Source organism: Callithrix jacchus, chromosome 9, assembly GCF_049354715.1.
Source record: "Callithrix jacchus isolate 240 chromosome 9, calJac240_pri, whole genome shotgun sequence".
NCBI classification, from domain to species: Eukaryota; Metazoa; Chordata; class Mammalia; order Primates; family Cebidae; genus Callithrix; species Callithrix jacchus.
In genome coordinates, this window is record NC_133510.1 from 18,045,807 (window position 1) to 18,070,817 (window position 25,011).

Sequence of the window (25,011 nt, forward strand, 5' to 3'; positions counted from 1 at the left end):
GAGCTGAGGCAGGAAGATGGCTTGAGCCCAGGACATTGAGGCTGCAGTGAGCTATAAGTGCACAGCTGCACTCCAGCCTGGGTGGCAAAGCAGGACCTTGCCTCACAATACAAATAAAGTAATGAAATCTCAAGTCAGAGCCTTTTGGCTCTGCAGCCCTTGCAACCCTGGAGCCATGCCGTGGGGTTTTTATCACTGGGAATGAGGAGACCCCTGCCCAGTGTTGTTGCCTGACTAATCAGTGTTTTAAAAAATATGTTAATCGGGCCGGGTGCAGTGACTTACGCCTGCATTCCCAACACTTTGGGAGAATGAGGTGGGTAGATTACCTGAAGTCAAGAGTTCAAGACCAGCTTTGCCAACATGGCAAAACCTTATCTCTACTAAAAAACAAAGTTTACTTTGGGAGGCCGAGGCAGATGGATCACAAGGTCAAGATATCGAGACCATCGTGGTCGACAAGGTGAAACCCCGTCTCTACTAAAAATACAAAAAATTACCTGGGCATGGTGGCACGTGCCTGTAATCCCAGCTGCTCAGGAGGCTGAGGCAGGAGAATTGCCTGAACCCAGGAGGCGGAGGTTGCGGTGAGCCGAGAACGCGCCATTGCACTCCAGCCTGGGTAACAAGAGCAAAACTCCGTCAAAAAAAAAAAAAAAAAAAAAAAAAAAACAAGACAAAAGAACAAAGATTAGCCAGGCATGGTGGCAGGTGCCTGTAATCCAAGCTACTTCAGAGGCTGAGACAGGAGAATCCTTTGAACCGGGAGGTGGGGCAGAGATTGCAGTGAACCGAGATTACAAGCTTCATTCCAGCCTTGGGGAAAGAGCGAGACTCTGTCTCAAAGAAACAAAAGGATTACTTATATTACTACTTAATAATTTTATTATTGTTTAATATGGAGTTTTGCTCTTGTTACCTAGGCTAGAGTGCAATGGCATGATCTTGACTCACTGCAAACTCTGCCTCCCGGGTGTAAGCAGTTCTCCTGCCTCAGTCTCTCAAGCAGCTGGGATTACAGGTGCCTGCCACCACACCTGGCTAATTTTGTATTTCTTAGTAGAGACAGGGTTTCAGCATGTTGGAGGGCTAGTCTCAAACTCTTGACCTCAGGTGATCCACCCACCTCGGCCTCCCAAAATGCTGGGGTTATAGGCATGAGCCATCTCACCCAACCAGTTTTATTATTAATAGGTAACAAGTAATAAATATTTTTAAATGTTTGTTTTGTATTAGTTATGTTAACATGTAACGTATTTATTGTTAATATGTAATGAATAAAAATATTTTTAAAAGTTTGTTTTATTTTTTAACTTTAATGTAGTTATTTGTGCAAAGAAAAAGTCTTAGAAATCTTACATAAAGTTAAAAAATGTAACGCGATGCTAGACCCCAAAAGATTTAGAAGCATTACTCTGAGAACTTCCAGTTTAAAAATATTCAGAGTAAGCCACATACAACTTGCTACGTGATCTATTTTGTTTTAGGATATGGGGTCTCACTCTGTCACCTAGGCTGGGGTGCAGTGGTGCAATCACAGGTCACTGCAGGCTTGCACTCCTGAGCTAAGGATCCTCCTGCCTCAGCCTCCTCAGTAGCTATACATGATGACACCTGGTTAATTTTTAAATGTTTTCATACACATTGGATCTCACTTTGTTGGTCAGGCTGGTGTCAAACTCCTGGCCTCTAGTGACTTTTCCACCCCTGCCTCCCATCCTATAGGCATGATCCACCACAAGGAGCACTTGTTCAATTTTCTAAAAAAATAAAAATTTCTAAAGTAAGCTTGTGGCAGGAAGATAAAAGTAAAAAACAGAAGAATACATTCTAATGATTTATTCCCACATATTCTTTTGAAAGCAAGGACTTTTAGTAGACACATTGTTTACAAAGGCAAAGAAACAATGTTTTACAGGTACTTCAACACACACTGTAATGTTCTTACTTGTCTGACATGGGTTCTTTTTTGTATTTTTAGTAGAGACGGGGTTTCACCATGTTGACCAGGATGGTCTCGATCTCCTGACCTCGTGATCCAACTGCCTCAGGTCAAGCTCTTCAGGCCCACCTTGAGCCTTCCGATGACCTGGACAGGCCCAGCTCTTTCCTCCCAGTGGCCTCTGCAGGCCTAGCTTTTGCCTCACAGGTATTCCTTGAACCGGTTTCTACTTGCCTCCTGGTAGCCTTGACAAGCCCAGGTGTTGCCTCACTCTGACCTCATTAGGACCAGCTCACAGTGGCCTCTCCAGACCCAGCGTCTGTCCCTTGACAGGCTGTCCAGGCCAAACCTTCTTCTAGTCACCCTCTTCAGGCACAGCTTCTGTCTCACACTGGACTCTTTAGGTACAGCTCATGCCTTTCGGCGGCCTCTTGAGGCCCAGTTCCTGCATCTCTGTGGCCTCTCCGGACTGACAGATTTCTCAAATCTGCCATTCCAGGTCCAACTCCTGCCTCCAGTCGGCCCCAATAGGCTTAAACTCTGCCTCACAGCAGACACCCCAGGCCAAGCGTGTGCCTCACCACAGTGCCCCCAGGCCAAGCTCCTGCCTTTCAGCAGCATCTGCAGGCCCAGCTAATGCCTCCCAATGGCCTGTCTAGGTGAAGCTCATGCATCACAACGGCCATTCTGATCAAGCTTTTACTTTTTGGCAGTGTCTCCAGGCCCAGAACTTCCTTTTGATGTCCAGCTCTTCCTCCCAGTTGCATCTCCAGGACCAACTCCTGCCTGACACCCTCCTTTGGATCAGCTCCTACACAGCTCTTGGTGGCCTTTGTAGGCCAAAAACTTTCTCAACTCAAGTTCCCCAGCAGAAACTTCTGAGGAACAATGGCTTAAACAGGCATAGCTACTGGATGACAATAGACTCTCCAGGACCAACTCTTACCTCATGAAGGTTTCCCTGGCAAAGCTCTTGCCGGCCTCCCAGCAGCCTTGAGAGGCCCAGCTGCTGCCTGACACTGACTTCATTAGGCCAAGCTCCTACCCACTAGGTGTTCTCTCCAGGCTCAAAACTTCCTCATGTGGGCCCCTTCTGGGCCAGCTCCTGCCTCCCAATGGCCCCCTTGGACCCCGTCGGCCTCCCCAGGAGACCCAGCCTCTGATCACTCCTGGCGGCATCCTCAGGCTTGGCTCCTACTCCTGGCCATGTCTACAGGCCCATGTCCTGCCTCCCGACAGCCTCTTTTGACTCGGCTCCTGACCAGCTCCCGGTGGCCTGGACAGGCCGAGCTACCACCTGACAATATCCTCTCCGGGGCCAGATCTGGCATCCCTGCAGCCTCCTTATGACGAGCTGCTACCTGCCAACGGCTTCCCCAGGCCAAGATCCTGACTGCCTTCCTGCCTTCCTGCCTGCATCCTGCCTCCACAGGCCCACTACCTCCCTCACAGTGGCCATTGGGGCCCAGCCCGTGCCTGTGGCAAACCTCTCCGGACCCAGCTCTCACCTCACGCTGGCCTCGGTCTAGGCCCAGGTCCTCCCTCGCAGCGGCCTTCCTCAGCCCAGCTCACCTATCATCGTCTCTCCCAGGCCAGCTCCTGACTCTTGGCGGCCTGTCCAGGCCCGAAGGTTCCTCTCCAGGCCCGGCCCCCGTAGGCCCGGCATCTGCCTGCACCAGGCCCCTCCGGGCCCAGACTCCACCTTTCAGTGGACCCTCCAGGCCCAGCTCATGGCATCACCGTGGCCTCTGCTCAGGCTCAGCTCCTGCCTCTGTGACAGCCTGTATCCACAGGCCCCGCCCCCAGCCTCCCCATGGCCCCATCGGGTCAAGCCGGTGCATCCCGGTGGTCCTCCTGGGGCCAGCATTGGCCTGCTGACTTCCTCTCTGGGCCCAGGACGTCTTCAGGTAGGCCTCTCAGGGCCCAGCTCCACCTCTCGGCGGCTATGGGCCCAACTTCCAAATTTGCCTCGCAACAACCTCTGTGGACTCGACTCCTGTCCAGCTCCCGACAGCCTTTGTAGGCCCGAAAGCTCAGACTTGACTCAGGCTCTCCAGGCCCAGCTGGCTCATGCCTCACGAGTGGCCTCCCCAGGCTCGGCTCGTGCCCTCCGAGGGCATCTCTAGGCCCCAGACGTTCCCGAGTCGGCTTCTGCAGGCCTGGCTGCTGCTGCCTCCTCCCCCTGGCCTCGGAAGGCACAAGCATTGGGTCCTGAAGTCGGCCTCTCCAGGCCCAGCTCCTACTCTCCTGGCGTCTCCTTCCCATTGGTGGCAAACATCCTCACATGGGTGCCTCCAGGGCCAGCTGCTGCCTCCCAACGGCCCCCTGGGGCCCAGCTTCTGTCTCCCCTCAGCCTCTCCGGGAGGTCCAGCCTATGTCTTCCTCCTGGCGGCCTCCCCAGGCCCGGATCCTCCTCCTGGCCTCGTCTACTGGACCACATCCTGCCTCCCGATAGCTGCTTTTCGCTCGGCTCCTGATCAGCTTCCAGTGGCCTTTCTTCTGTAGGCCCGAAGCTTTCTCAAGTGGGGCTTTCCCGGCCTCCGTTCTGCCTCCTGGTGGCCTTGACAGGCCCTGCTACCACCTGACATTGGCCCCTCTGGGCCCAGCTCTGGACTCTCCGCAGCCTCCCCAGCACCAGCTGCTGCCTGCTGGTGGCTTCCCCAGACCAAGATCGTGCCTGCCTGCATTCTGGCTGCATCCACAGGCCCAGCACCTCCCTCACAGTGGCCCATTGGGGCCCAGCTCGTGCCTGTGGCAAACCTCTTTGGACCCAGCTCTTGCCTCACTCTTGGCTTGAGTCTAGGCCCAGGCGCTCCCTCGCAGGGGTCTTCCTCAGCCCAGCTCGTCTATCATGGACTCTTTGAGGCCAGCTCCTGCCTCCCGGCTTCCCCAGGCCCAGCTCCTGCCTGCGCCAGGCCCATACTGGGCCCAGCCTCTGCCTTTCAGTGGACCCTCTGTGGCTTGGCTCCTCCCCAGCTCCTGGAGGCCTTTGTAGGCCCAAAAGCTCAGGCCCTCGACTCAGGCTCTCCAGGACTACCCAGCTCATGCCTCACACTGGCCTCTCCAGGCTCAGCTTCTGCCCACCCAGTGTTCCTATAGGCCCCAGATGTCCCAGAGTCGGCTTCTCCAGGCCCGGTTTCGGACTCCTCCTATTGGCTTCTGCAGGCCCAAGCATTGGGTTCTCAATTCGGCCTCTGCAGGCCCAGCTCCAGTTCTCCTGGTGTCTCCTCCCCATGGGTGCAAACGTCGTCATGTGGGTTCTTCTAGGGCCAGCTCATGCCTCCCAAAGGCCCCCTGGGCTTAGCTCCTGCCTCCCATCAGCCTCTCCTGAAGGCCCAGCATCTGCCTCTGTACTGGTGGCCTCTCAAGGCCTGGATCCTCCTCCTGGCCACGTCTACGGGCCTAAGTTTTGCCCCCGGCAGCCTCTTTTTTTTTTTTTTTTTTTTTTTTTTTAAAGAGATGGAGTTTTGCTCTTGTTTCCCAGGCGCAGGTACAATGACGTGATCTCAGCTCACCTCAACCTCCGCCTTTTGGGTTTAGGCAATTCTCCTTCCTCAGCCTCCTGAGTAGCTGGAGTTACAGGCACACGCCACCATACCCAGCTAATTTCTTTTTCTTTTTGTTTTGAGACAGAGTTTCGCTCTTGTTACCCAGGCTGGAGTAGAATGGTGCGATCTTGGCTCACCGCAACCTCTGCCTCCTGGGTTCAGGCAATTCTCCTGCCTCAGCCTCCTGAGTCGCTGGGATTACAGGCACACGCTACCGTGCCCAGCTAATTTTTTTTTTCTTTTTGAGACAGAGTTTTGCTCTTGTTGCCCAGGCTGGAGTGCAATGGCACGATCTCGGCTCACAGCAAACTCTGCCTCCTGGGTTCAGGCAGTTCTTTTGCCTCAGCCTGCTGAGTAACTGGGATTACAGGCACGCACCACCATGGCCAACTAATTTTTCTTGTTTTTGAGACGGAGTTTTGCTCTTGTTTCCCAGGCTGGAGTGCAATGGCATGATCTCAGCTCACTGCAACCTCTCCCTCCTGGGTTCAGGCAATTCTCCTGCCTCAGCCTGCTGAGTAGCTGGGATGACAGGCACAAACCACCATGCCCAGCTAATTTTTTGTATTTTTAGTAGAGACGGGGTTTCACCATGTTGACCAGGATGGTCTCGATCTCCTTGACCTCGTGATGCACCTGCCTTGGCCTCCCAACGTGTTGGGATTACAGGCGTGAGCTACTGTGCCTGGTCCCCAGCAGCGTCTTTTGGCTTGGCTCCTGGCCAGCACCCGGAGTCGTTTTGTCTGTCGGCCCAAAGCTTCCTCAGTGTCCCTTCTGTTGAGGCCACCGGGAGGCAGAAGGGACGCCCAGAAGGCCCCACCTGAGGAAGCTTTGGGCCGACAGACGAAAGGCCTCTGGGAGCTGGCCAGTAGTCAAGCCGAAAGAGGCTGCCAGGGGCAAAACTTGGACCTGTAGACGTGGCCAGGAGGAGGTGCCAGGCCTGGTGTGGCTGCCAGTAGGGAGGCAGAGGCTGGGGCTCCTGGAGAGGCCACCTGATGGGAATCAGGACCTGGGTTCCAGGGGCCACTGGGATGCCAGAGCTGGCCCCGGAGGGGGCCATGTGATGATGTATTGTGCCCACGTTGGGGGGTGCCGCCGGGAGGGCAGGAGCTGGACCTGCAGACGCGGACGTCATGACCCGGTGCTTGGGTCTCCCGAGGCCAGCAGGAGGACAAAGCAGGACTGGGCCTCAGGGCTGAGCTCTGGAGTCCCCCCAGCCTCCCCAGCCGTTGGGGGGTGCCGCCGGAAGGGCAGGAGCTGGACCTGCAGATGCGGACGTCATGACCTGGTGCTTGGGCCTCCCAAGGCCTGGCTTTTGCCTGTGCTAGGCCCCTCCGGGCCCAGCCTCTGCCTCTCAGTGGACCCTCCAGACCCAGCTTGTGGCCTCATCATGGCCTCTCCTCAGCCCAGCTCCTGTCTCTGTGGCAGCCTGTCTTCACAGGCCCAGCTTGTAGCCTCCCAGTGGCCCCAGGCGACCCTTCCATGCCCAGCGTTGGCCTTCTGGCATCCTCTCCTTGTCCAGAGTGTCTTCAGGTCAGCCTCTTGGGGCCCAGCCCCTCCTTCTGGCGGCTTCTAAGGGCCAACCTTCCATTCTCGCCTTGCAGCAACCTTTGTGGACTGGGCTCCTCCCCAGCTCCCGGACGCCTTTGTAGGCCCGAAAGCTCAGGCCCGTGACTCAGGCTCTCAAGACTACCCAGCTCATGCCTCACGCTGGCCTCTCCAGGCTCAGTTTCTGCCCAGCCAGGGTTCCTACAGGTTCCAGATTTCCCAGAGTCGGCTTCTCCAGGCCCGGGTCCGGACTCCTCCTATTGGCTTCTGCAGGCCCAAGCATTGGGTTCTCAATTCGGCCTCTCCAGGCCCAGCTCCAGTTCTCCTGGCATCTCCTCCCCATGGGTGCAAAACATTGTCACATGGGCCCTTCTAGGGCCAGCTCATGCTTCCCAAAGGCTCCCTGGGCTTAGCTCCTGCCTCCCATCAGCCTCTCCTGGAGCCCCGTCCTCTGCCTCCATACTGGCGGCCTCTCCAGGCCTGGATCCTCCTCTTGGCCATGTCTACGGGCCCAAGTTTTGCCCCTGGCAGCCTCTTTTTTTTTTTTTTTGAGATGGAGTTTTTCTCTTGTTACCCAGGCGTGAGTGCAATGACCTGATCTGGGCTCACCTCAACCTTTGCCTCTTGGGTTCAGGCAGTTCTACTGCCTCAGCCTCCTGAGTAGCTGGGATTACAGGCATGCACCACCATGCCCAGCTAATTTTTTGTATTTTTTTTTTTTTTTGAGACCTATTTTCGCTCTTGTTACCCAGGCTGGAGTAGCATGGTGTGATCTCGGCTCACCACAACCTCCGCCTTTTGGGTTCAGGCAATTCTCCTTCCTCAGCTTCCTGAGTAGCTGGGATTTCATGCACCCGCCACCGTGCCCAGCTAATTTTTTTTTTGTTTTTTTTGAGATGGAGTTTTGCTCTTGTTGCCCAGGCTGGAGTGCAATGGCATGATCTCGGTTCACCACAATGTTTGCCTCCTGGGTTCAGGCAATTCTCCTGCCTCAGCCTCCTCAGTAGCTGGGATTACAGGCATGCACCACCATGCCCAGCTAATTTTTTGTTTTTTGTTTTTTTTTTGAGACCTATTTTCACTCTTGTTACCCAGGCTGAAGTAGAATGGCGTGATCTCGGCTCACCACAACCTCCGCCTTTTGGGTTCAGGCAATTCTTCCTCAGCCTCCTGAGTAGCTGGGATTACAGGCACGCGCCACCATGCTCAGCTAATTTTTTTATTTTTATTTTTGAGTTGGAGTTTTGCTCTTGTTGCCCAGGCTGGAGTGCAATGGCATGATCTCGGTTCACCGCAATGTCCGCCTCCTGGGTTCAGGCAATTCTCCTGCCTCAGCCTCCTGAGCAGCTGGGATTACAGGCACGCGCCACCATGCCCAGCTAATTTTTTGTATTTTCAGTAGAGACGGGGCTTCACCATGTTGACCAGGATGGTCTCGATCTCCTGACCTCGTGATCCACCCGTCTCGGCCTCCCAAAGTGCTGGGATTACAGGCGTGAGCCACTGCACCTGGTCCCCAGCAGCGTCTTTTGGCTCGGCTCCTGGCCATCTCCTGGAGGCCTTTCATCTGTCGGCCCAAAGCTTCCTCAGGTGGCACCTTTTGGGCGTCCCTTCTGCCTCCCGGTGGCCTCAACAGAAGGGACACCTAGAAGGCCCCACCTGAGGAAGCTTTGGGTCGACAGACGAAAGGCCGAGCCAAAAGAGGCTGCCTGGTGCAAAACTTGGGCCGGTTGATGTGGCCAGGAGAAGGTTCAGGCCTCGTGAGGCTGCCAGTAGGGAGGCACAGGCTGGGCCTCCTGGAGTGACTGCCTGATGGGAACAGGACCTGGGCCCCATGGGGCCACTGGGATGCAGGACCTAGCCCCGGAGGGGACCACGTGATGATGTATTGTGCCCAGGTTGGGGGGTGCCGCCGGGAGGGCAGGAGCTGGACCTGCAGACGCGGACTTCATGACCCAATGCTTGGGCTTCCCGAGGCCAGCAGGAGGACAAAGCAGGACTGGGCCTCAGGCTGAGCTCTGGAGTCCCCGCAGCCTCCCCAGCCCCAGCTGCTGCCTGCTGGCTGCTTCTGCAGGCCAAGGTCTTGGCTACCTGCATCCTGGCTGCATCCACAGGCCCAGCGCCTCCCTCACACTGGCCAGTTGAGGCTCAATTCGGCCTGAAGCTTTCTCAAGTGGGGTTTCTGCCTCCGTTCTGCCTACCAGTGGCCTTGACAGGCCCTGCTACCATCTGATGTTGGCCCCTCCGGACCCAGCTCTGGATTCTCTGCAGCCTCCCCAGCACCAGCTGCTGCTTGCTGATGGCTTCCCCACACCAAGATCCTGCCTGCCTGCCTGCATTCTGGCTGCATCCACAGGCCCAGCGTTCCCCTCACAGTGGCTCATTGGAGCCCAGTGCTTTCCTTACAGTGGCTCATTGGAGCCCAGCGCTTTCCTCACAGTGGCTCATTGGAGCCCAGTGCTTTCCTTACAGTGGCTCATTGGAGCCCAGCGCTTTCCTCACAGTGGCTCATTGGAGCCCAGCGCTTCCCTCACAGTGGCCCATTGGGGCCCAGCTCGTGCCTGTGGCAAACCTCTCCGGACCCAGCTCTCGCCTCACTCTTGCCTTGAGTCTAGGCTCAGGCGCTCCCTCGCAGGGGTCTTCCTCAGCCCAGCTCGCCTATCACAGACTCTCCCGGGCCAGCTCCTGCCTCCCGGCGGCCTGTCCAGGTCTAAAGCTTCCTCTCTGGGCCTGGCCTCCCCAGGCCCAGCTTCTGCCCGTGCCAGGCCCATACCGGGCCCAGCCTCCGCCTTTCAGTGGACCCTCCAGGCCCAGCTTGTGGAATCACCGTGGCCTCTGCTCAGGCCCAGCTCCTGCCTCTGTGGCAGCCTGTATCCACAGGCCCCACCCCCAGTCTCTCCGTGGCCTCATGGGGCCAAGCTGATGCCTCCCGGTGGCCCTCCCGGGCCCAACATTGGCCTGCTGGCCTCCTCTCTGGGCCCAGAACGTCTTCAGGTAGGTGTTTCGGGGCCCAGCTCCTTTTCTCGGCCATGTCTATGGGCTCAACTTTTGAATTTTCCTTGCAGCAAACTCTGGGGACTCGGTTCCTCCCCAGCCCCTGGCAGCCTGTATAGGCCCGAAAGCTCAGGCCCTCTGTCTGATCACAGCTCAAAGGGGGAAAAGGAACTAACGTTCTCAGGCTCAGGTCACCTAATTCCTGCCCTCCTTTGCAGGGTGGGTCCCAGGGATACCACCCACACTGGCTGTTTGTTCACTTGCTAGCACCACCTGGCAGGTTCCTCCCTGGGGCAGACTGACTCAGGTGCTTCCCTTTTCTGGTTTCCTGGCTTGAAGCCGGCGCTCTGCAGCTTCACAGTGAAGCTCCGCCGACAGTACAGAGAGCTCAGGGACCAAGAGGCTGGACAGTGCCAATGGTGGTTGAGGGTCCTGGCCTGAGTACAAGGACCATTTCGTGATTGTTGTCGCCACCACAAAGAGCAGTGTCCATCCCATAGCACAGCCTCAGCTCCTCTCCTTTTGCTGTGTCCCAGGCCTTAGAGGGGCTGCCATCCTCAGGGCCGACAGCTCTACAGCTTTACCTGCTCATGCGTAGAACAGCTTTACAAAGGTTAGGACACGGCTCAGGGTCACACCGCAAACGATTAAGCCACGGTCCACCCTCGACCTGGTGCCTCCAGAGCCTCGGTTCTCTTCTCTTCATGGTGAAATCCCTGCTGGACTTCCTGGCAATCCCTAGCTCCTCTCTGCAAGGAGTGAGCTCTGGGGCCCAGCCTTTGCCCTTGGTCCCATCACAGCCCCCAGCCATCTCCCCATGGCAGCCCTTCATCAGACACAAGCTACAATTCTCCACAGCACGGTCTTGCCAGCCCCCAGGAGAGATGCTGACCCTGGTTGACTGTGACCATGATTGGTGTCCAGAGGCGCTGGCAGCAGGAAAGTCAAGCTGCCATCAAGAGTAATGGGCTTGTTTCCCTGTGGGCACCGGCGAGCCAGCTGGCCTTGGTGCCCATGTTGGCCAGTGGAAATTGTCCCCTTTAATAGTGAGAAGTGGAGACCCAGCCTCTGAACTCACAGGGGCCCCTGCCTGACTGGCCGCCTCCCTCTTTGCAGCTGAGGCATGAAGCTGAACTTGGACTACCTGCTGGAGATGCTTTGGGAGTACTTGGCCCTGACCTGCATCTACACCAGGAAGAGAGGACGTGAGTTACACTGAGTGTAGCTGAGAAACAGGCTGAGCTTCATCCTCCCTAAAAGGCTGCCAGGCCTGTGGGTGGTGTCCAGAGACCCCGGCACCAGCTGTGGCCTTGCTTATTTAGACACATCGCAGCTCTTTTCCCTTCTCAGCACTGGGCACTGCTGGTTTTGAGGGTGCCCTGGTGGGGCAAGGCTACCTCGGGGTCCTCACTGGCTACAGCAGTTAGTGCCATCCTGACCTCCCCTCACAGTGACAGACCCCACCGCAGGAGCATTAGTGACCTGAATCCACAAGAGCCCTCCCCGTGTCTGACCCCCACCCATCCTCCTGGTGGTTACACACACACATATGACCTGGGGTCCCAGCTGCTGAATTCAGAGCACTTTGCATCAACCCTGACCTTGGCAGCAAGGAGCGAGCTACAGTTTCCCTCACGAGACTCCAACATCCCTTTGGGTCCTGCCCGTTGAGTCTAGATCCTGGTCTCTGTCAGTGCTTTCACAGCAGATGGGTGGCAGGCAGTGTGATCCTGGACTTTGATTTATTTTGAGTCACCGTGTTCAAGTAAGGCTTGTAGAAGGTGGCACAGGGATATATGTGGAGGGCGTGCTGGATATCGGGGACATTAGGCCAAGGCAAGGAGACTGCAAGGGCCTCTGCAGCCATCTCTTCCCTCGGGCAGAATCATGAGGCGGCAGTGTGGGTCCTCGTGTGTGGTTGACGCTCTCCCCATCTCGCCCTGCAGAGAGGCCGGACTTCACAGACGCCATCATCCTCCGGAAAGGGGCCTCAGTGGAGCACGTGGTGAGTTGACGAGACCTGCCCTAACAAGGGGTGGGAGCTCTGTGTGCCCCTTGGAGCGCTGTTCTGCCTGAGGTGCCCTGGGCCGGGGTGGGATCTGCTGGTCTCAATCTCAGATGATGACACACAGGCTCTGGAGTTGGACAGTCTGGGGCTGCGTCTGCAGTACCACTTCCTAGCCATGTGCTGTGCCTCCAACCTCTCCTGTGAGGTGGGATGTGCTGCCTGACCCCCTGGGTCATCATGAAGACACGTTGGATGAAGTCCAGCATGTAGGGCACTGAGCACGCTGCCTGTAGTGCATAGATGCCAGTAACCCTGCTCCCATACCATTCAGGCGTCAGCCAAGGAGTGGGGAGTGGCGCTGGCTCAAACAGACGTCAGGACAGGTTTCAAGGAGGCCTCCTGAGCTGGCTTGTAGAACTAGCAGGTCTGGCAGTGAGGAGTTGGGGTGGGGAGCATCCCAGATAGGGGAGCGGGCATGCACAGGCCCCAGAGGAGGTGCTATTGGCTCAGGGAGCACGAGGCTGCATTTCTCTGTCCAGAATTCTGTCACCTGAACATGACCCTGCAGGCATTGGTGGTGGCCAAGTGTTGGGTCACATGGCTGTGCTTCTGGGCTGTTGCTTTTCCAGGTGTTATTTTCCTCAAGCTGATTTCTTCTTGGGATCTGTATCATGGAAGCAAGGGACACTGTTCCTCGAGCCCCTTATGACAGTGGTGGCTGGGCTTGCAATCTGGTCTCATGCATTCATTCCTTCTGAAAGCCCAGCCCCAGGTCTTTGGGTGCCACCCTGGAGGTGTTGAACAAATGAGGCCATGCAATGTCCCATCTCTCTAAGACCTAGGCTTGAGATCACAGCAGGAGGAGCCAAGAAGGCTCACGATCACCCTCCTGAATCCCTTCAGACACTCACAAGTGGCAAGGTGAGTAAAATGTAAGACCCATTTGCAGGCCCGAATCAGCCACCTTCCCATCTCTGTCAGGGAAGTGGACCTGCAGGCCTGGTGCCGCCTCTGCCCCAGGGACACTGGGCTGAGGCGTTTTGTCTCCCACTGGGGCCTGGAAGACTTGTGGGCATGTAGGGGGAGGAGCCACATCGCACAATTGCAGAGTCCCTTCCCTGCCGCCCTCCACTGTCCCACCATCAGTGTGGCAACCAGAGGTCCACACTCTCAGGGCAAATGCTGGCTGCCCCTCCAGGGTCTCCTTCCAATTTCACGTGACATCTGGGACCCCTGTGACCTTCATCCCTACCAGGAAGCACTGGAGGGTGTACGCTGCTCTGGGAGTTTGGGGTGATGTGATATGTGGGAGGCTTCAGGTCACAGGTGGGGCCAGGAGGAGTGAGAGACAGTGTGGTTGAGCTTGGGATGGGGTTAGGTGGAGCCTCACCTCTGTCTCTCTCCTGTCCTCCAGTGCTTCTGCATCCACCGGTCACTCGCCAGCCAGTTCAAGGATGCCCTGGTGTGGGTAAGTGTCTGGGCGGGAGGCAGGCAGGGGCTTAGACCCAGCAGAGCCCCCGGATTAGGCATGGAGCAAGGCATTCACATTCCTCTGCATGGTGTGTTTTTCCTGTTTTTCCTGTGGGGATTGGCATGACTGTGTGTCTGTCCTCCATAGAATGTATGTGTTCACCCAGGCTGGACATGGGCCTTCCCCACCCTTTTCCTTTTTTTTTTTTTCTTTGAGACAGGGTCTGGCTCTGTCTCCCAGGCTGGAGTGCAGTGGCACAATCGCAGCTCACTGCAGCCTTGACATCCTGTGCTCAAGCAATCCTCCCACCTCAGCGTCACAAGTAGCTGGGAGTATAGGCACACACCAGCATGCTTGACTGATTTTTCATGGAGATGGGATCTTGCTATCTGGCCCAGACTGGTCTGGAACTCCTGAGCTCAAGTGATCCTTGAGCTTAAATGAGGCCTCCAAAAGTGCTGGGATTACAGGCATTAGCCACTGTGCCTGGCCCTCCCCCACCTTTGAGGTCAGGGATGGTCAGACCACTGCAGACATCCTGCTGCCTGGGGCCCCAACCTTACGCCGGCATTCACCCCCAGGACACACACCCCGGGGATATCTTTCTTGGCCTTGCCCTTGGCCAGTCCAGGCTGAGGTGACCCCTCTGCCCCCATTCCTCACCCAGGGCACCAGCACCAAGTACAGTTCGCAGCGGGTGGGTCTGACCCACACCATGGAGCATGAGGAGGTCATCCAGATCGTGAAGAAGTAATGGCGCCTGCCAGGCCTCCCGCCCACCTGCCTCATCTCCCTGGGGGCGTCGGTCCTACTGGGACACACAAACACCCAAACAAAAATACAAATACACACACTTCTCTGACACTCGGGGTGGGGGCCCTTCCAGGAAGAAACCCCCTTGTGTCCTCCACTCAAGGCTCTCCAGGCTTGGAAGCAGAAGTTAGTGGCTTCAAAGGCCCAGCTGACACCCTCCACAGCCTAAGGGGTGTCCTAAAGTGCCTCCCTCTTTCTGACCCTCCCAGGGCAGCTCCTGCCCAGCACAAAACCCCCAGACCCTGGCTCTACACACCTGGGCCAGGGACTTTTGAGTTAAGAATCTGTTTTCTAAGTCCCCAGTTCTCCTGGCTCTCCTTTCTGAAATAAAGGATTGAAAACCATTCCTGTCCAGACCGAGAACACTTTGTAACCTTGCTGAACAGTAGCCAGGTTGAGTCAGGTGGGCACAGGTCAAGCATTGAGGGTAGCAGTGGGCCTGGGAGTTGGAGAGGGTGGAGCCTGGATCCCCAGGGCAGCCCCAGGCCATGGGTGGCAAGGAGAATGCAGGGTTCCTCAGCCAGGCACGGGCAGGCTCTACCCAGGGAGTTGGTCATGGGTGTCAGGCCCAGACTGGCCCCTCCAGAGGGGCCTGGCTGCCAAGGTGGGCAGCATCCCAGGAGGCCTTTGTGACCATCTGGGTGGCAGGGAGGCTCCCCCGTGAGAACAAGGTGGCTGACCATTTCCTGTTGCCTCAGAAGCCAGGAGGAGAGGGGCTGGCAGGGGCTCGTTGAGTACCTATAATGTGCCGGGACAGTGCCGGCCCCCCACGGTATTCTACTGTCCCTTGGAAGCTGGTGCAGGTTGCACAGTATTTGAATGCAGAGCCTAGATGTAAGACCTGTGAGCAGCAGCGAAGGCTTCCCGGAGGAGGTGTGCCTTTTCAGAGGGATGCAGCAGGTTCTGTGAGGCTGTCAGGAGAGGTAGAGAGCTCCAGGGGGGCCTAGGGCCCAGCTGGAATATGGAGCAGGCCCAGGCCCGGGTCCTGGGCTGTTTGCAGCTCCGCTGTCAGCTGCTCAGTCCTTTCCAGAGACAAAACAGGAATAATAGACATCATTAAATATACATGGGGCCCCAGGCGGTTGGCCTGGTGGGCTGGGCCTCCCTTCCCCGTAACACCGAGCTGCTCTGCTGGGCCGATCGTGCTCCTGGGCCAGCCAGAGGACCCCCATGTTGCGGCATGCAGGCTGGGAGCAGGCCAGGGGACCCTAGCCTAGAGTCCTTGGGGTTGGCCACTAGCTACCCTCCCATCCCAGACTGCAGGGGCAGCAGCAGAGCTGGGGCCTTGCCCCTAAGTCACCTTGAGACCCTTCGTTGCCTCGCTTTGTTCATCTGTGAGGGGTGTGATGCCCACGCAGCCCCCTCCTGGTGATGGTGGGATACCAAGACAGGCAAGGGCTCCTTGGCCCCTCTCCCAACAGCCCTGATGCCTGGCCGTGAGGCCCTAAGTGAGGGTTTCTACCTGGGTGGTGGCCATTCCCACTTCCACTTTACAGGCAAGGGCTCTGGCCCTGGGTGAGGTGGGGAAGGCCTTGAGTTCACACAGTGTCAGGCTGAGTCTGGGCCTTGGGTTAGATCCAGGCCTGTTCTGTCCCCCTGGCTGGCTGACAAGGGTGGGGGGAAAATGAGGCCAGAGGCTGGGGGGTCCTCAGGCAGGGAGGGCTCGGGTGAGTGGCTCCTGCCACTGGGCTGCATGTTCCTGGGCTAGGTCTGTTGTGCGTGGGGGTCAGGCAGGCACTACAGCTCTGTTGTGTCCTGGGCTTTCTGGATCTGTGGGCAGGATGGCTGTATGGTCTACATTTGCATGTGAGAGAGTGAGCGAGAGATCATGCAGCCGTGTATGCCCAGGTCAGTGTGAAGCAGTTCATGGTGCCCTTAGGGCTGGGGAAGCTCCCTGAGACCCCCTCAAAGGTCCCAGACCCCCCCAACCTGGGCGGGCTCCAGGCTTGGGCCTCACCCTGTCAGCCACCTTGTTCTCATCACTCATGCTCCCTGGCAATCACAGGCAAGGGTATGCACCCTCACCCAGGCCATGCCCAGGCAGCAGAGCTGCACTCAGCTCCCAGCTGGCATCCCTGCAGCCTCCCGGGGGTCATCTGCCCGCATCTTTAGAAGACTCAGGTACAAAGGAGCCAAAGAAATGCATATTACTCTGTCCCATGCTTGTGCATTCTCTCATTCTCCATCTTTCTTCCTCTCCAGCTTAGATTCCACAGTTTTTTGTTTCAGATCCCTCCTTTGGCAAGAAAGCCAAGTGGAGAGCCTCTGCTTCCCACTCTGTCCTTCTCCTAGACGGCTCACCCCACCTCCAGCCTCCATCTCGCCAGACCTGGGTCCGAGCAGCCTTTTTGACTCTCCACTGCACTGCCCCATACCCATCCAAACGCTCCGTGTCCCAGACCAAACGTGGCATTTCCGCCCCACCCGGCCTCACCTCAGAGACACTCCGTGCACCCTCCAGCTGCACCAACCCAACCCCAAGTTCACCTGGCTCCCCCTCATCCCAGCCCCATCTAGCCCCTCACCAGGGCCAGCATGTTTCACCTCATCCTGAATGTGTCCACTGGACTCCATCACAGCATGGTCCCAGTCACGCCACTGTCCCCGCTCCACTCTTTTCACATGGTGGCCTGAGCTGCCTTTTCTCCTGCTTTCTAAGAAGCCATGTGAGCCAGTGGTTGAGACCGTGGACACTCTGGAGCCAGACTGCCCAGGCTCAACTCCACCTACAAGCTCTGTGGGCCCATGTCCTCCTCTGCAAAGTGGGAAGAAGAATCACACCCACTTCAGGAGGTTGTAGTGAGTTGAGTTCTGTGTGGCCTGGCAGTTCTGAACACAGGCCTTGCCGTCACAGGTCCCATTGCTTCCTCACTGTGGGCTCTCCGCTGAGGGATCTAACCTGAGATCAAGCCCTTCATCTCTAAAATGTGAAGAACAGTTGCTGTCCTACCTATGTGAGAATCTAGTGTGATACTTCAGAAAAGCATTTAGCACCAAGCCTGGCACACAGTAAACATCTGGAAATGTGGAACAGTGACCAAAGTCCCATCCCTTCCATGGCTGATTGGGCTAGTCCCTGCCTGCCACCCTGGCCGCCTCTCATTTCACATGCCCTCAATCACTCTGCTCTAGCCACAGACTGTCCCTGAAGCCCCTCTTACTACCTGGCCTTTGCACATGCTGTTCCACTTGCCAGGAATACTGTTCCCTCTTCCATGTGATCAGCTCCCTCTTATCCTTATCTTGGCTCAGGGTTGCCTTGTCGGGAGAGTCTTCCTGGACCTCCAATGCAGTGTTCGCCCGTCTGGGGTCATGCCCTGACCTTCACAGCTCTTCTTATTGGTGTGACTCTTTGTTTAAAGCCTGCATCCAGGATAGGCATGGTGGTTCATACCTGTAATCCCAACACTGGTAGGCTGAGGCAGGAGTAGTGCTTGGGGGCAGGGAGTTCAAGACCAGCCTGGGCAACTTAGTGGGACCCTGTCTCTACAAAAACTGAAAGCAGTAGCCAGGTGTGGTGGCACACACCTCTGGTCTCAGCTGCTCGGGCAGCTGAGGTGGGAGGATTGCTTGAGCCTGAGAGCTCAAGGCTGCAGTGAGCTGTGATTATGTTACTGCACTCCAGCCTAAGCGACGGAACAAGACCCTGTCTCAAAAAACAAAAACAGAAAACAAAGCCTGTGTCCCCTACAACGCAGGGAACTTCATGAGAGCAGAGATCAGGTTGGCTTTCACTCCACTCTGCCAACCCTGAGTGCCCTGCATAGTGCTTGGCACATAACACATGCACAACTAATGCACAGCTAATATTTAAAGAATCAATAAATGAGAGACTAGTAGCCTGACACCTGCTCTGTGTCTGCACAGAGGTCAGGGACCCTGAGAGGGAGGCAGGACCTGGAACCTACCAGTGAAGGGGCAACCTCAGCTGACTTCTTGCCTGAGGTTCCAGAGACCAAGAGGGCTCAGGTGGGCAGGACTTGCTGCCAGCAGTCACCCAGACCACCTCACTCAGAGCAGAGAGGCAGAGGCCTGTAGCAACGATGTTGGCAGATATAACAGCTGCTTACCCAGGCCAGCCACTGTGCCCGGCTCTCCCAACATTTCATGTAATGCCCAGGCCAGCCTTGGTAGGGGCGGTATCTACACTCACGGATGAGGAGACTAATGCTGAGGCTGCATGACTTGCTATGGGTCAGATCCAAGTGAGGAATGAGACCTGACCCAGAGCTCTGAGCTGCGGGCCTCCTCATCCCGTGGGCTAGAGCTGGGCTTGCCTCTCCGAGTGGCAGGTCGTCATCTGGACAATGGGGTTTTGCAGGGGAAAGATGCCTGCCTGTGGGCTTGAGGCATGACTTGGGCAAGCCCCTAGACAATGGTGGCCTCTCAGCCTTTCTTTCTTTCTTTTTCTTTTTCTTTTCTTTCTTTTTTTTTTTTTTTTGAGGAGAAAGAGAATAATATTTATTGGGCATGCCACACACCAAGTTAGATTTTTTTTTATTATTAATAGCACCAGTCGCTCTGACCCTGATTTATTTCTTTATTTTTTTTATTGCATTTTAGGTTTTGGGGTACATGTGCAGAACATGCAAGACATTTGCATAGGTACACACGTGGCAGTGTGTTTTGCTGCCTTCCTCCCCTTCACCCACATTTGGCATTCCTCTCAGCCTTTCTTCTGGACAGACAAGGCTCCCTGCTTGGGGCAGACAGAAAGTATGGCTCTGGGAGGTGCTCCTGGTTCTGAAGAGCCAGCCCTGCCCCACTCTTCCCCAGCAAGTCTTCTGACCTCTCTCTGCCTCACTTTCAACAAATGTTACGTGGCTGTGGGGGTGGAGTTGGATATGTGACATCTCAGGCCCTGACATTCTTCCTGAGAGCCTGTCTAAAGTGGTGTTTCCACTCACTGTCTCGAAATTCTTTTTGTCCATTTTCACATTTACAGTGTTGGGGGGGGTGGGGACAGGGTCTCGCTCTGTCTCTCAGGCTGGAGTACAGTGGTGCAATCTGGGCTCCCGGCAGCCTCCACCTCCCGGGTTCAAGTGATTCTCCTGCCTCAGCCACCACACTGTGCACGGCTTTAGCTGGGATTACAGGTGTGCACCACCACACCCAGCTGATTTTTGTATTTTTTAGTAGAGATGGAGTTTCGCCATGTCGGCCAGGCTGGTCTTGAGTTCCTAGCTTCAAGTGATCCACCTGCCTCGGCCTCCCAAAGTGCTTGGACTACAGGTGAGAACCTCCATGCCCAGCCCACATTTATACTTTTAAATGTGACATTTTTGTTTGTTTTTTGACTCAGAAATGCACTCATATGGATCAAAAATCAAACTAATGTAGAAAGATTTACAGGGAGATAACCATTCTCATTAATTTCTTGTGTAGCTTTTGCTGTATTTTTTTTTGAGACAGAGTCTCACTCTGTCACGAGCTGGAGTGCAGTGGCATAATCTTAGCTCACTACAACCTCCGCCTCCTGGGTTCAAGCAATTCTTATGGCTCAGCCTCCTGAGTAGCTGGAACTACAGACACACACCATCATGCCTGGCTAAATTTTGTATTTTAGTAGAGACCGGGTTTCACCGTGTTGCCCAGGCTGGTTTCAAACTCCTGAGCTCTGGCAGTTTACCCACCTCAGCCTCCCAAAGTGCTAGGATTACGGGCTTGAGCCTCCACACCCAGCGCTGTATTTCTTTTATTTGTTTGTTTTGACACAGGGTTTTGCTCTGTGTCAGAGGCTGGAGTGCAGTGGTGTGATCACAGCTCACTGCAGCCTCAAATCCTGGCTCAAGTGATTCTCCCACTTCAGCCTCTTGAGTATCTGGGCCTACAGGCACTTGCCAACACTCCCCGCTAATATTTTAGTTTGTTTGTTTTTTAGGGACACGGTCTCATTATATTGCCTAAGCTGGTTTCAAACTACTTGGCTCCTCCCATTTCAGCCTCCGAAAGTGCTGGAATTACAGGCATGAGCCCCTGCTCCCTGCTGCAATATTTCTAATATGGAAACAAAAATAAATACAAGCTGAGCATGGTGGTACACACCTGTAATTCCAGCACTTTGGGAGGATGAGGTGGGCGCATCACTTGAGGCCAGGGGTTCAAGACCAGCCTGGCCAATATGGCATAACTCCATCTCTACTAAAAATAAAAAAATTAGCTAGGCATGGTGGTGCATGCGTGTAATTCCAGCTACTCGGGAAGCTGAGACAGGAGAATTGCTTGAATCCAGGAGGTGGATGTTGCAGTGAGCTGAGATTGTATCACTGCTCTCTAGCCTGGTTGGCAGAGTGAGACTGTCTAAAAAAAAAAAAAAAAGCAAATACAAGAACACAAACATATTCTTCACACACACACACACACACACACACACTTCCTACAGAAAGGCCTCAGTAAACACTGTAGACAGCAGTCTGCTTCCTGCACTAGGAGGTCCTGGAGATTGCTCCCTACCAGGACACAGAGACCATCCACATTCCTTGTTATAGCTGTGCCATGCTCCATCCTGGAATGCACCATGGTGTACTGTGGCAACGAGCAGCTCCATTTGTGTGTCATTCCCCATAAGGACATGTAGGAGGGATTCCCAGGGGTGGAATACGTGTTTCCTTCCTTCCCTCCCTTCCTTCTTTCCTTTAAAAAAACTGTATTTAATCTGCACTCCATACAATTAACCCACCAAAGTGTACAATGCTGTGGTTTTAGCATGTTCACAAGTGGGCCCGCCTTGTGACCAACACAGTCCTTTCTTTTCTTTCTTTTTCTTTTTTTAGATGGAGTTTTTTTTGCTCTGTCGCCCAGGCTGGAGTACAACAGCTCCATCTTGGCTCACTGCAACCTCTGCCTCCTGAGTTCAAGCAATTCTCCTGTCTGAGCCTCCTGAGTAGCTAGGATTACAGACATGCACCACTATGCCCAGTTAATTTTTGTAATTTTAGTAGAGATGGGGTTTCACTATGTTGGTCAGGCTGGTCTCGAACTCTTGACCTCATGTGATCCACCCACCTGAGCCTCTCAAAGTGCTGGGATTACAGGCATGAGCCACCATGCCAGGGCCTGGTCTTGTTTTTCTTGAGTCCTCTTCCATCAGGCGTCACTTCCCTTGTCCCCACCAATGTACTGGGACCACCCTTGTCACAGTCACCCCTGGAGCTCTAGGGAGCTGAATTCAGTTGTCAGCTCTCCATTCTTGACTAACCTGAGCCACGTGCCCATCTGTCACAGCAGCCCCACCCTCCTGTGAAGCACCCCCAGACCCCATTCCCTTCTGTCTCTCCAACCTCCCCCTCTGGCTGGCTTCCTGTTCACTCACTGCCTCCTTGGTTCCTAAGCACTGCATCCCTGTGGCTTATTCCGTGGCCTCTCTTCCCTCTACACGCATTCCCTCCCTGGTGGCATCCTCCAGAGCTGTGGCTTCAATGCCATCTAGATGCCGATGACTGATACTACTAGTCCTGATGGCTGTGATGGCCCCTTGGCAGTGCCCAGTGCCTAAAGCTGACTCCTGGGCCCTACCTCCTCAACTTGCTCTACCTGCAGCCTTCCTCACCCTGGCCGATGACCTGATGGCCTCTCCATTCTCCCTGCTGTTCAGTAAGGAAACCTGGGAGCCATTCTGCACCCTCCCCCACCCCCATCAAATCCTGTCAGCCCTACCTGCCACATGTCCCCAGCATCCTACCACTTCTCCACACCTTCACTGTTGGCAGCCTACTACAGGAGGACTTCAATGGAAACTCCCACACTGGCCTCCCTGCCTTCCCCCTCACTCCTGCAGCTGCTCCTCCCACAATGGTAGAGGCTCCTATCAAGACTGAGGTATTTTGCTAGGCCCAGTAGCTCACCCTTGATAATCCCAGCACTTTGGGAGGTCAAGGCAGGTGAATCACCTGAGGTCAGGGGTTCGAGATCAGCCTGGCCAACATGGCAAAACCTCATCTCTACTAAAAATACAAAATTAGCTGGGCATGGTGGTGTGCACCGGTAATCCGAGTTCCTCAGCAAGCTGAGGAAGGAGAATTGCTTAAACCTGGGAGTCAAAGGCCAGGAGCAGTGGCTCAGTGAGGCTGAGGCAGGTGGATCACCTGAGGTCAGGAGTTTGAGACCAGCCTGACCAACATGGTCAAACCATGTCTCTACTGAAAACACAAAAATTAGCTGGGCATGGTGGTGTACACTTGTAGTCCCAGCTACTTGGGAGATTGAGACAGGAGATTCTCTTGAACCTGGGAAGCAGAGGTTGCAGTGAGCTAAGATCACACCACTGCACTCCAGCCTGGGTGACATAGCAAGACTTCATCTCAAACAAAAAAGACTTGAGGTCTAATTCCATCCCTTCTCTGCCAAAAACCCTCCTCCCATGGCTCCTGCCTCATTGGCAGTTGAAGCTGACCCCTCATTGTGGCCTACAGGGCCTGTACGTGTGCCCCAAACTCTGACCTCACCACCCAGTGCACTCTCACTGCCCTCCAGCCACTGGCCTGGCTGCTCCTCCACCTGCTTGAGACTGTGCACTACCCACAGGTTCTCTTCATGGCCCCTTGGCCACTAGCCCTTCTGTGACGTCCTGTTTAATGTCATACCCCCACTTCTTGCTGTCCCTTCCACAGCACTTATACCCCGTTATCTGTGTTACTGATTGTCCGTGCTGATTGGCTCTCCCTCTGCCCACATATGGTAACTCCATGAGGGCAGGGTTTTTCTCTGTTTTGTTCACAGCTGTGTTCCCAGCACTTAGACGGTGCCTGCTATGCAGCACACTTCCCACAGAGGCTTTTGAATGAATGAGTGAGTAAATGCTGGCTACAGGACCCTTAGGGAAAGGGGCCAGGCTGACTGAGGAATCCAGGTTGGGGTGGGGATAGGCAAACACTGCAGAGGCCTTGGTGCCTGTTGGAGGCCCAGCTGGGCTCTGGTTTGTCCAGTGGCTTGGTCAGGGCCCTCCCCTTCCAGGCAGGAGCAGGATCTGGGGCCCGATGGACTATGCCACTGGCTCGGTCCAGTGTCCTACACCACTCCGAGCCCAGTGATGACCCAGGAGCTCAGTTGGCAGGAGTGCCTAGTAAGGAAGGTAGTTCTAGACCCGGCCAGGCCTGGGTTCTACCTTCTCAACCCAGGTGACCTCAAGCAAGTCCCTTCTCCTTTCTGAGTCTGAGTTTCCTCATTGGAGACTGGAGATACTAATAGTTCATATCTCACAGACCTGCTGTGAGAGTCTCATGAGACCACTACACCACATACCTGGCTGGGGCCGCCCTCTGGAAACTGACTCCAAGAGGAGCTGGGGCAGGTGTTGATATCTCTGGGCTTAGAAAGAATGTCTCGGCTGGGCGCAGTGGCTCACACCTGTAACCTCAGCACGTTGGGAGGCCAAGGTCAGTGAATCACCCGAGGTCAGGAGTTCGAGACCAGCCAGGCCAACATGGCAAAACCTGTCTCTATTAAAATCACAAAAACTACCCAGGGGTGGTGGCACTGGCCGGTAATCCCAGCTAAGCTACTTGGGAGACTGAGGCACAAGACTTGCTTGAACCCAAGACATGGAGGTTGCAGTGAGCCGAGATTGCACCACTGCCCTCCAGCGTGGGCAACAGAGTGAGACTCTGCTGAAGGGAAAGGAGGAGAGGGGAGGGGAGAGGAAAAGAAAGAGCAACTCCCCTGTCCTTCCTTTTTCCTCAAGAGGGCAAGAGCCACTGCCCAGAAGCAGAAGGGAGAGTGGGCAGCCCCTCAAACTCCTGCACTGCAGGAGGCCCACTTCCTGCACGCATCCCCGAACTTGCCCCAAAAGCACTTCATCCAATTTATCTGGTTTCCATAAAGCCCCACTCCCCATTGAGGTGAGACTGCCTACAGCAGGCACCACCAGTCCCTGGCGCAACTCCTCTGAGTGGCTGGGCACCGACAGTCTCTGGGTGAGTCTTGGGGAGGAGGAACAGGAAGAGGAAAGTAAAGAGCCAGAGAAAGTGAGCAGGGGGAAGAGACAGAGGGAAAGGGGAGATCTCACCTGCTGCCCAGTCCCCTATCCACTCCTGCCACTTGTCTGGGAAGGCCTCCCATGTCCGTTTCACAGCTGAGCACGCTGAGGCTCTGAGGCCACTGATCTGAGGGTGTGGAGCTGGCAAGTGGCAGAACCAGGGCCAGAACCTTGCTGCTCTGGGGTCTCTAATGCTAAACTTTAAGCAACCAAAGAATTCGCTCTGGGACCAAAAGACTGAACAGGAGTTCAGTGAGTAGAGAGCCTGATGTCATTTGAGGTCCATCTTGAGAACAGAGAGGAGGAAGAAGAGGAGGAGAGATGGTTCTGGGGCTTCATGTCTCAGAGCTGCCACTCCGCACCCCCGATGGCCTGCCGTTTCTCCCACCCCCTACCTCTTTTAGTGCAGGTTCTCAAAAGTGAATTAGACTGGCCACCAACCAGACTTCAGACATGCAGCCTTAGGTCAGGCCACATGAAGCAATCAGCTCTGCCCAGAGAAGGCAGAAACCACATGGCCACAGCCTACTCAGCCAGGGCAGAAAGTAAGGGGAGAGGACAGGGGTAGGTAGGGACCCCAGGCAGGCGCCAGCAGGAGGTATCTCCAGTTACCCAGTAGTTCCATCAGGTCTTGCTCCTTTTTGCTGAAGGAGACGGGGTATAGCTTATCACTCCCATTCTTCAGAGGGAACTGAGCACCAAAGAGGACAAAGG

At 55.4% G+C, this 25,011-nt stretch overlaps 1 protein-coding gene and 1 long non-coding RNA gene across 51 annotated transcripts in view; one reads left to right on the forward strand and one right to left on the reverse strand.

Annotated features, from left to right (window-relative positions):
* Positions 1-24,474, forward strand: part of LOC108590228 (uncharacterized) — a 118,263-nt gene extending 93,789 nt beyond the window's left edge. For 41 of the 50 annotated variants that reach the window (XM_078338517.1, XM_078338514.1, XM_078338504.1 and 38 more), the window contains 7 exons: positions 1,982-2,149; positions 2,656-10,032; positions 11,149-11,237; positions 11,916-12,037; positions 12,877-12,961; positions 13,455-13,508; positions 14,179-24,474. In XM_078338517.1, coding sequence (XP_078194643.1) covers positions 9,271-10,032; positions 11,149-11,237; positions 11,916-12,037; positions 12,877-12,961; positions 13,455-13,508; positions 14,179-14,218 — 1,152 coding nt within the window. In that variant the 5' untranslated portion in view covers positions 1,982-2,149; positions 2,656-9,270 and the 3' untranslated portion in view covers positions 14,219-24,474. Of the gene's footprint in view, positions 1-1,981; positions 2,150-2,655; positions 10,033-11,148; positions 11,238-11,915; positions 12,038-12,669; positions 12,973-13,454; positions 13,509-14,178 lie in introns of all 50 variants that reach the window. The other 9 variants (XR_013522580.1, XR_013522578.1, XR_013522579.1 and 6 more) reach the window with 7 other exon arrangements.
* Positions 1,825-25,011, reverse strand: part of LOC144577858 (uncharacterized) — a 34,749-nt gene continuing 11,562 nt past the window's right edge. Inside the window, exon 2 of the long non-coding RNA XR_013522622.1 lies at positions 1,825-15,346. This is a non-coding gene — a long non-coding RNA (uncharacterized LOC144577858). The remainder of the gene's footprint in view (positions 15,347-25,011) is intronic.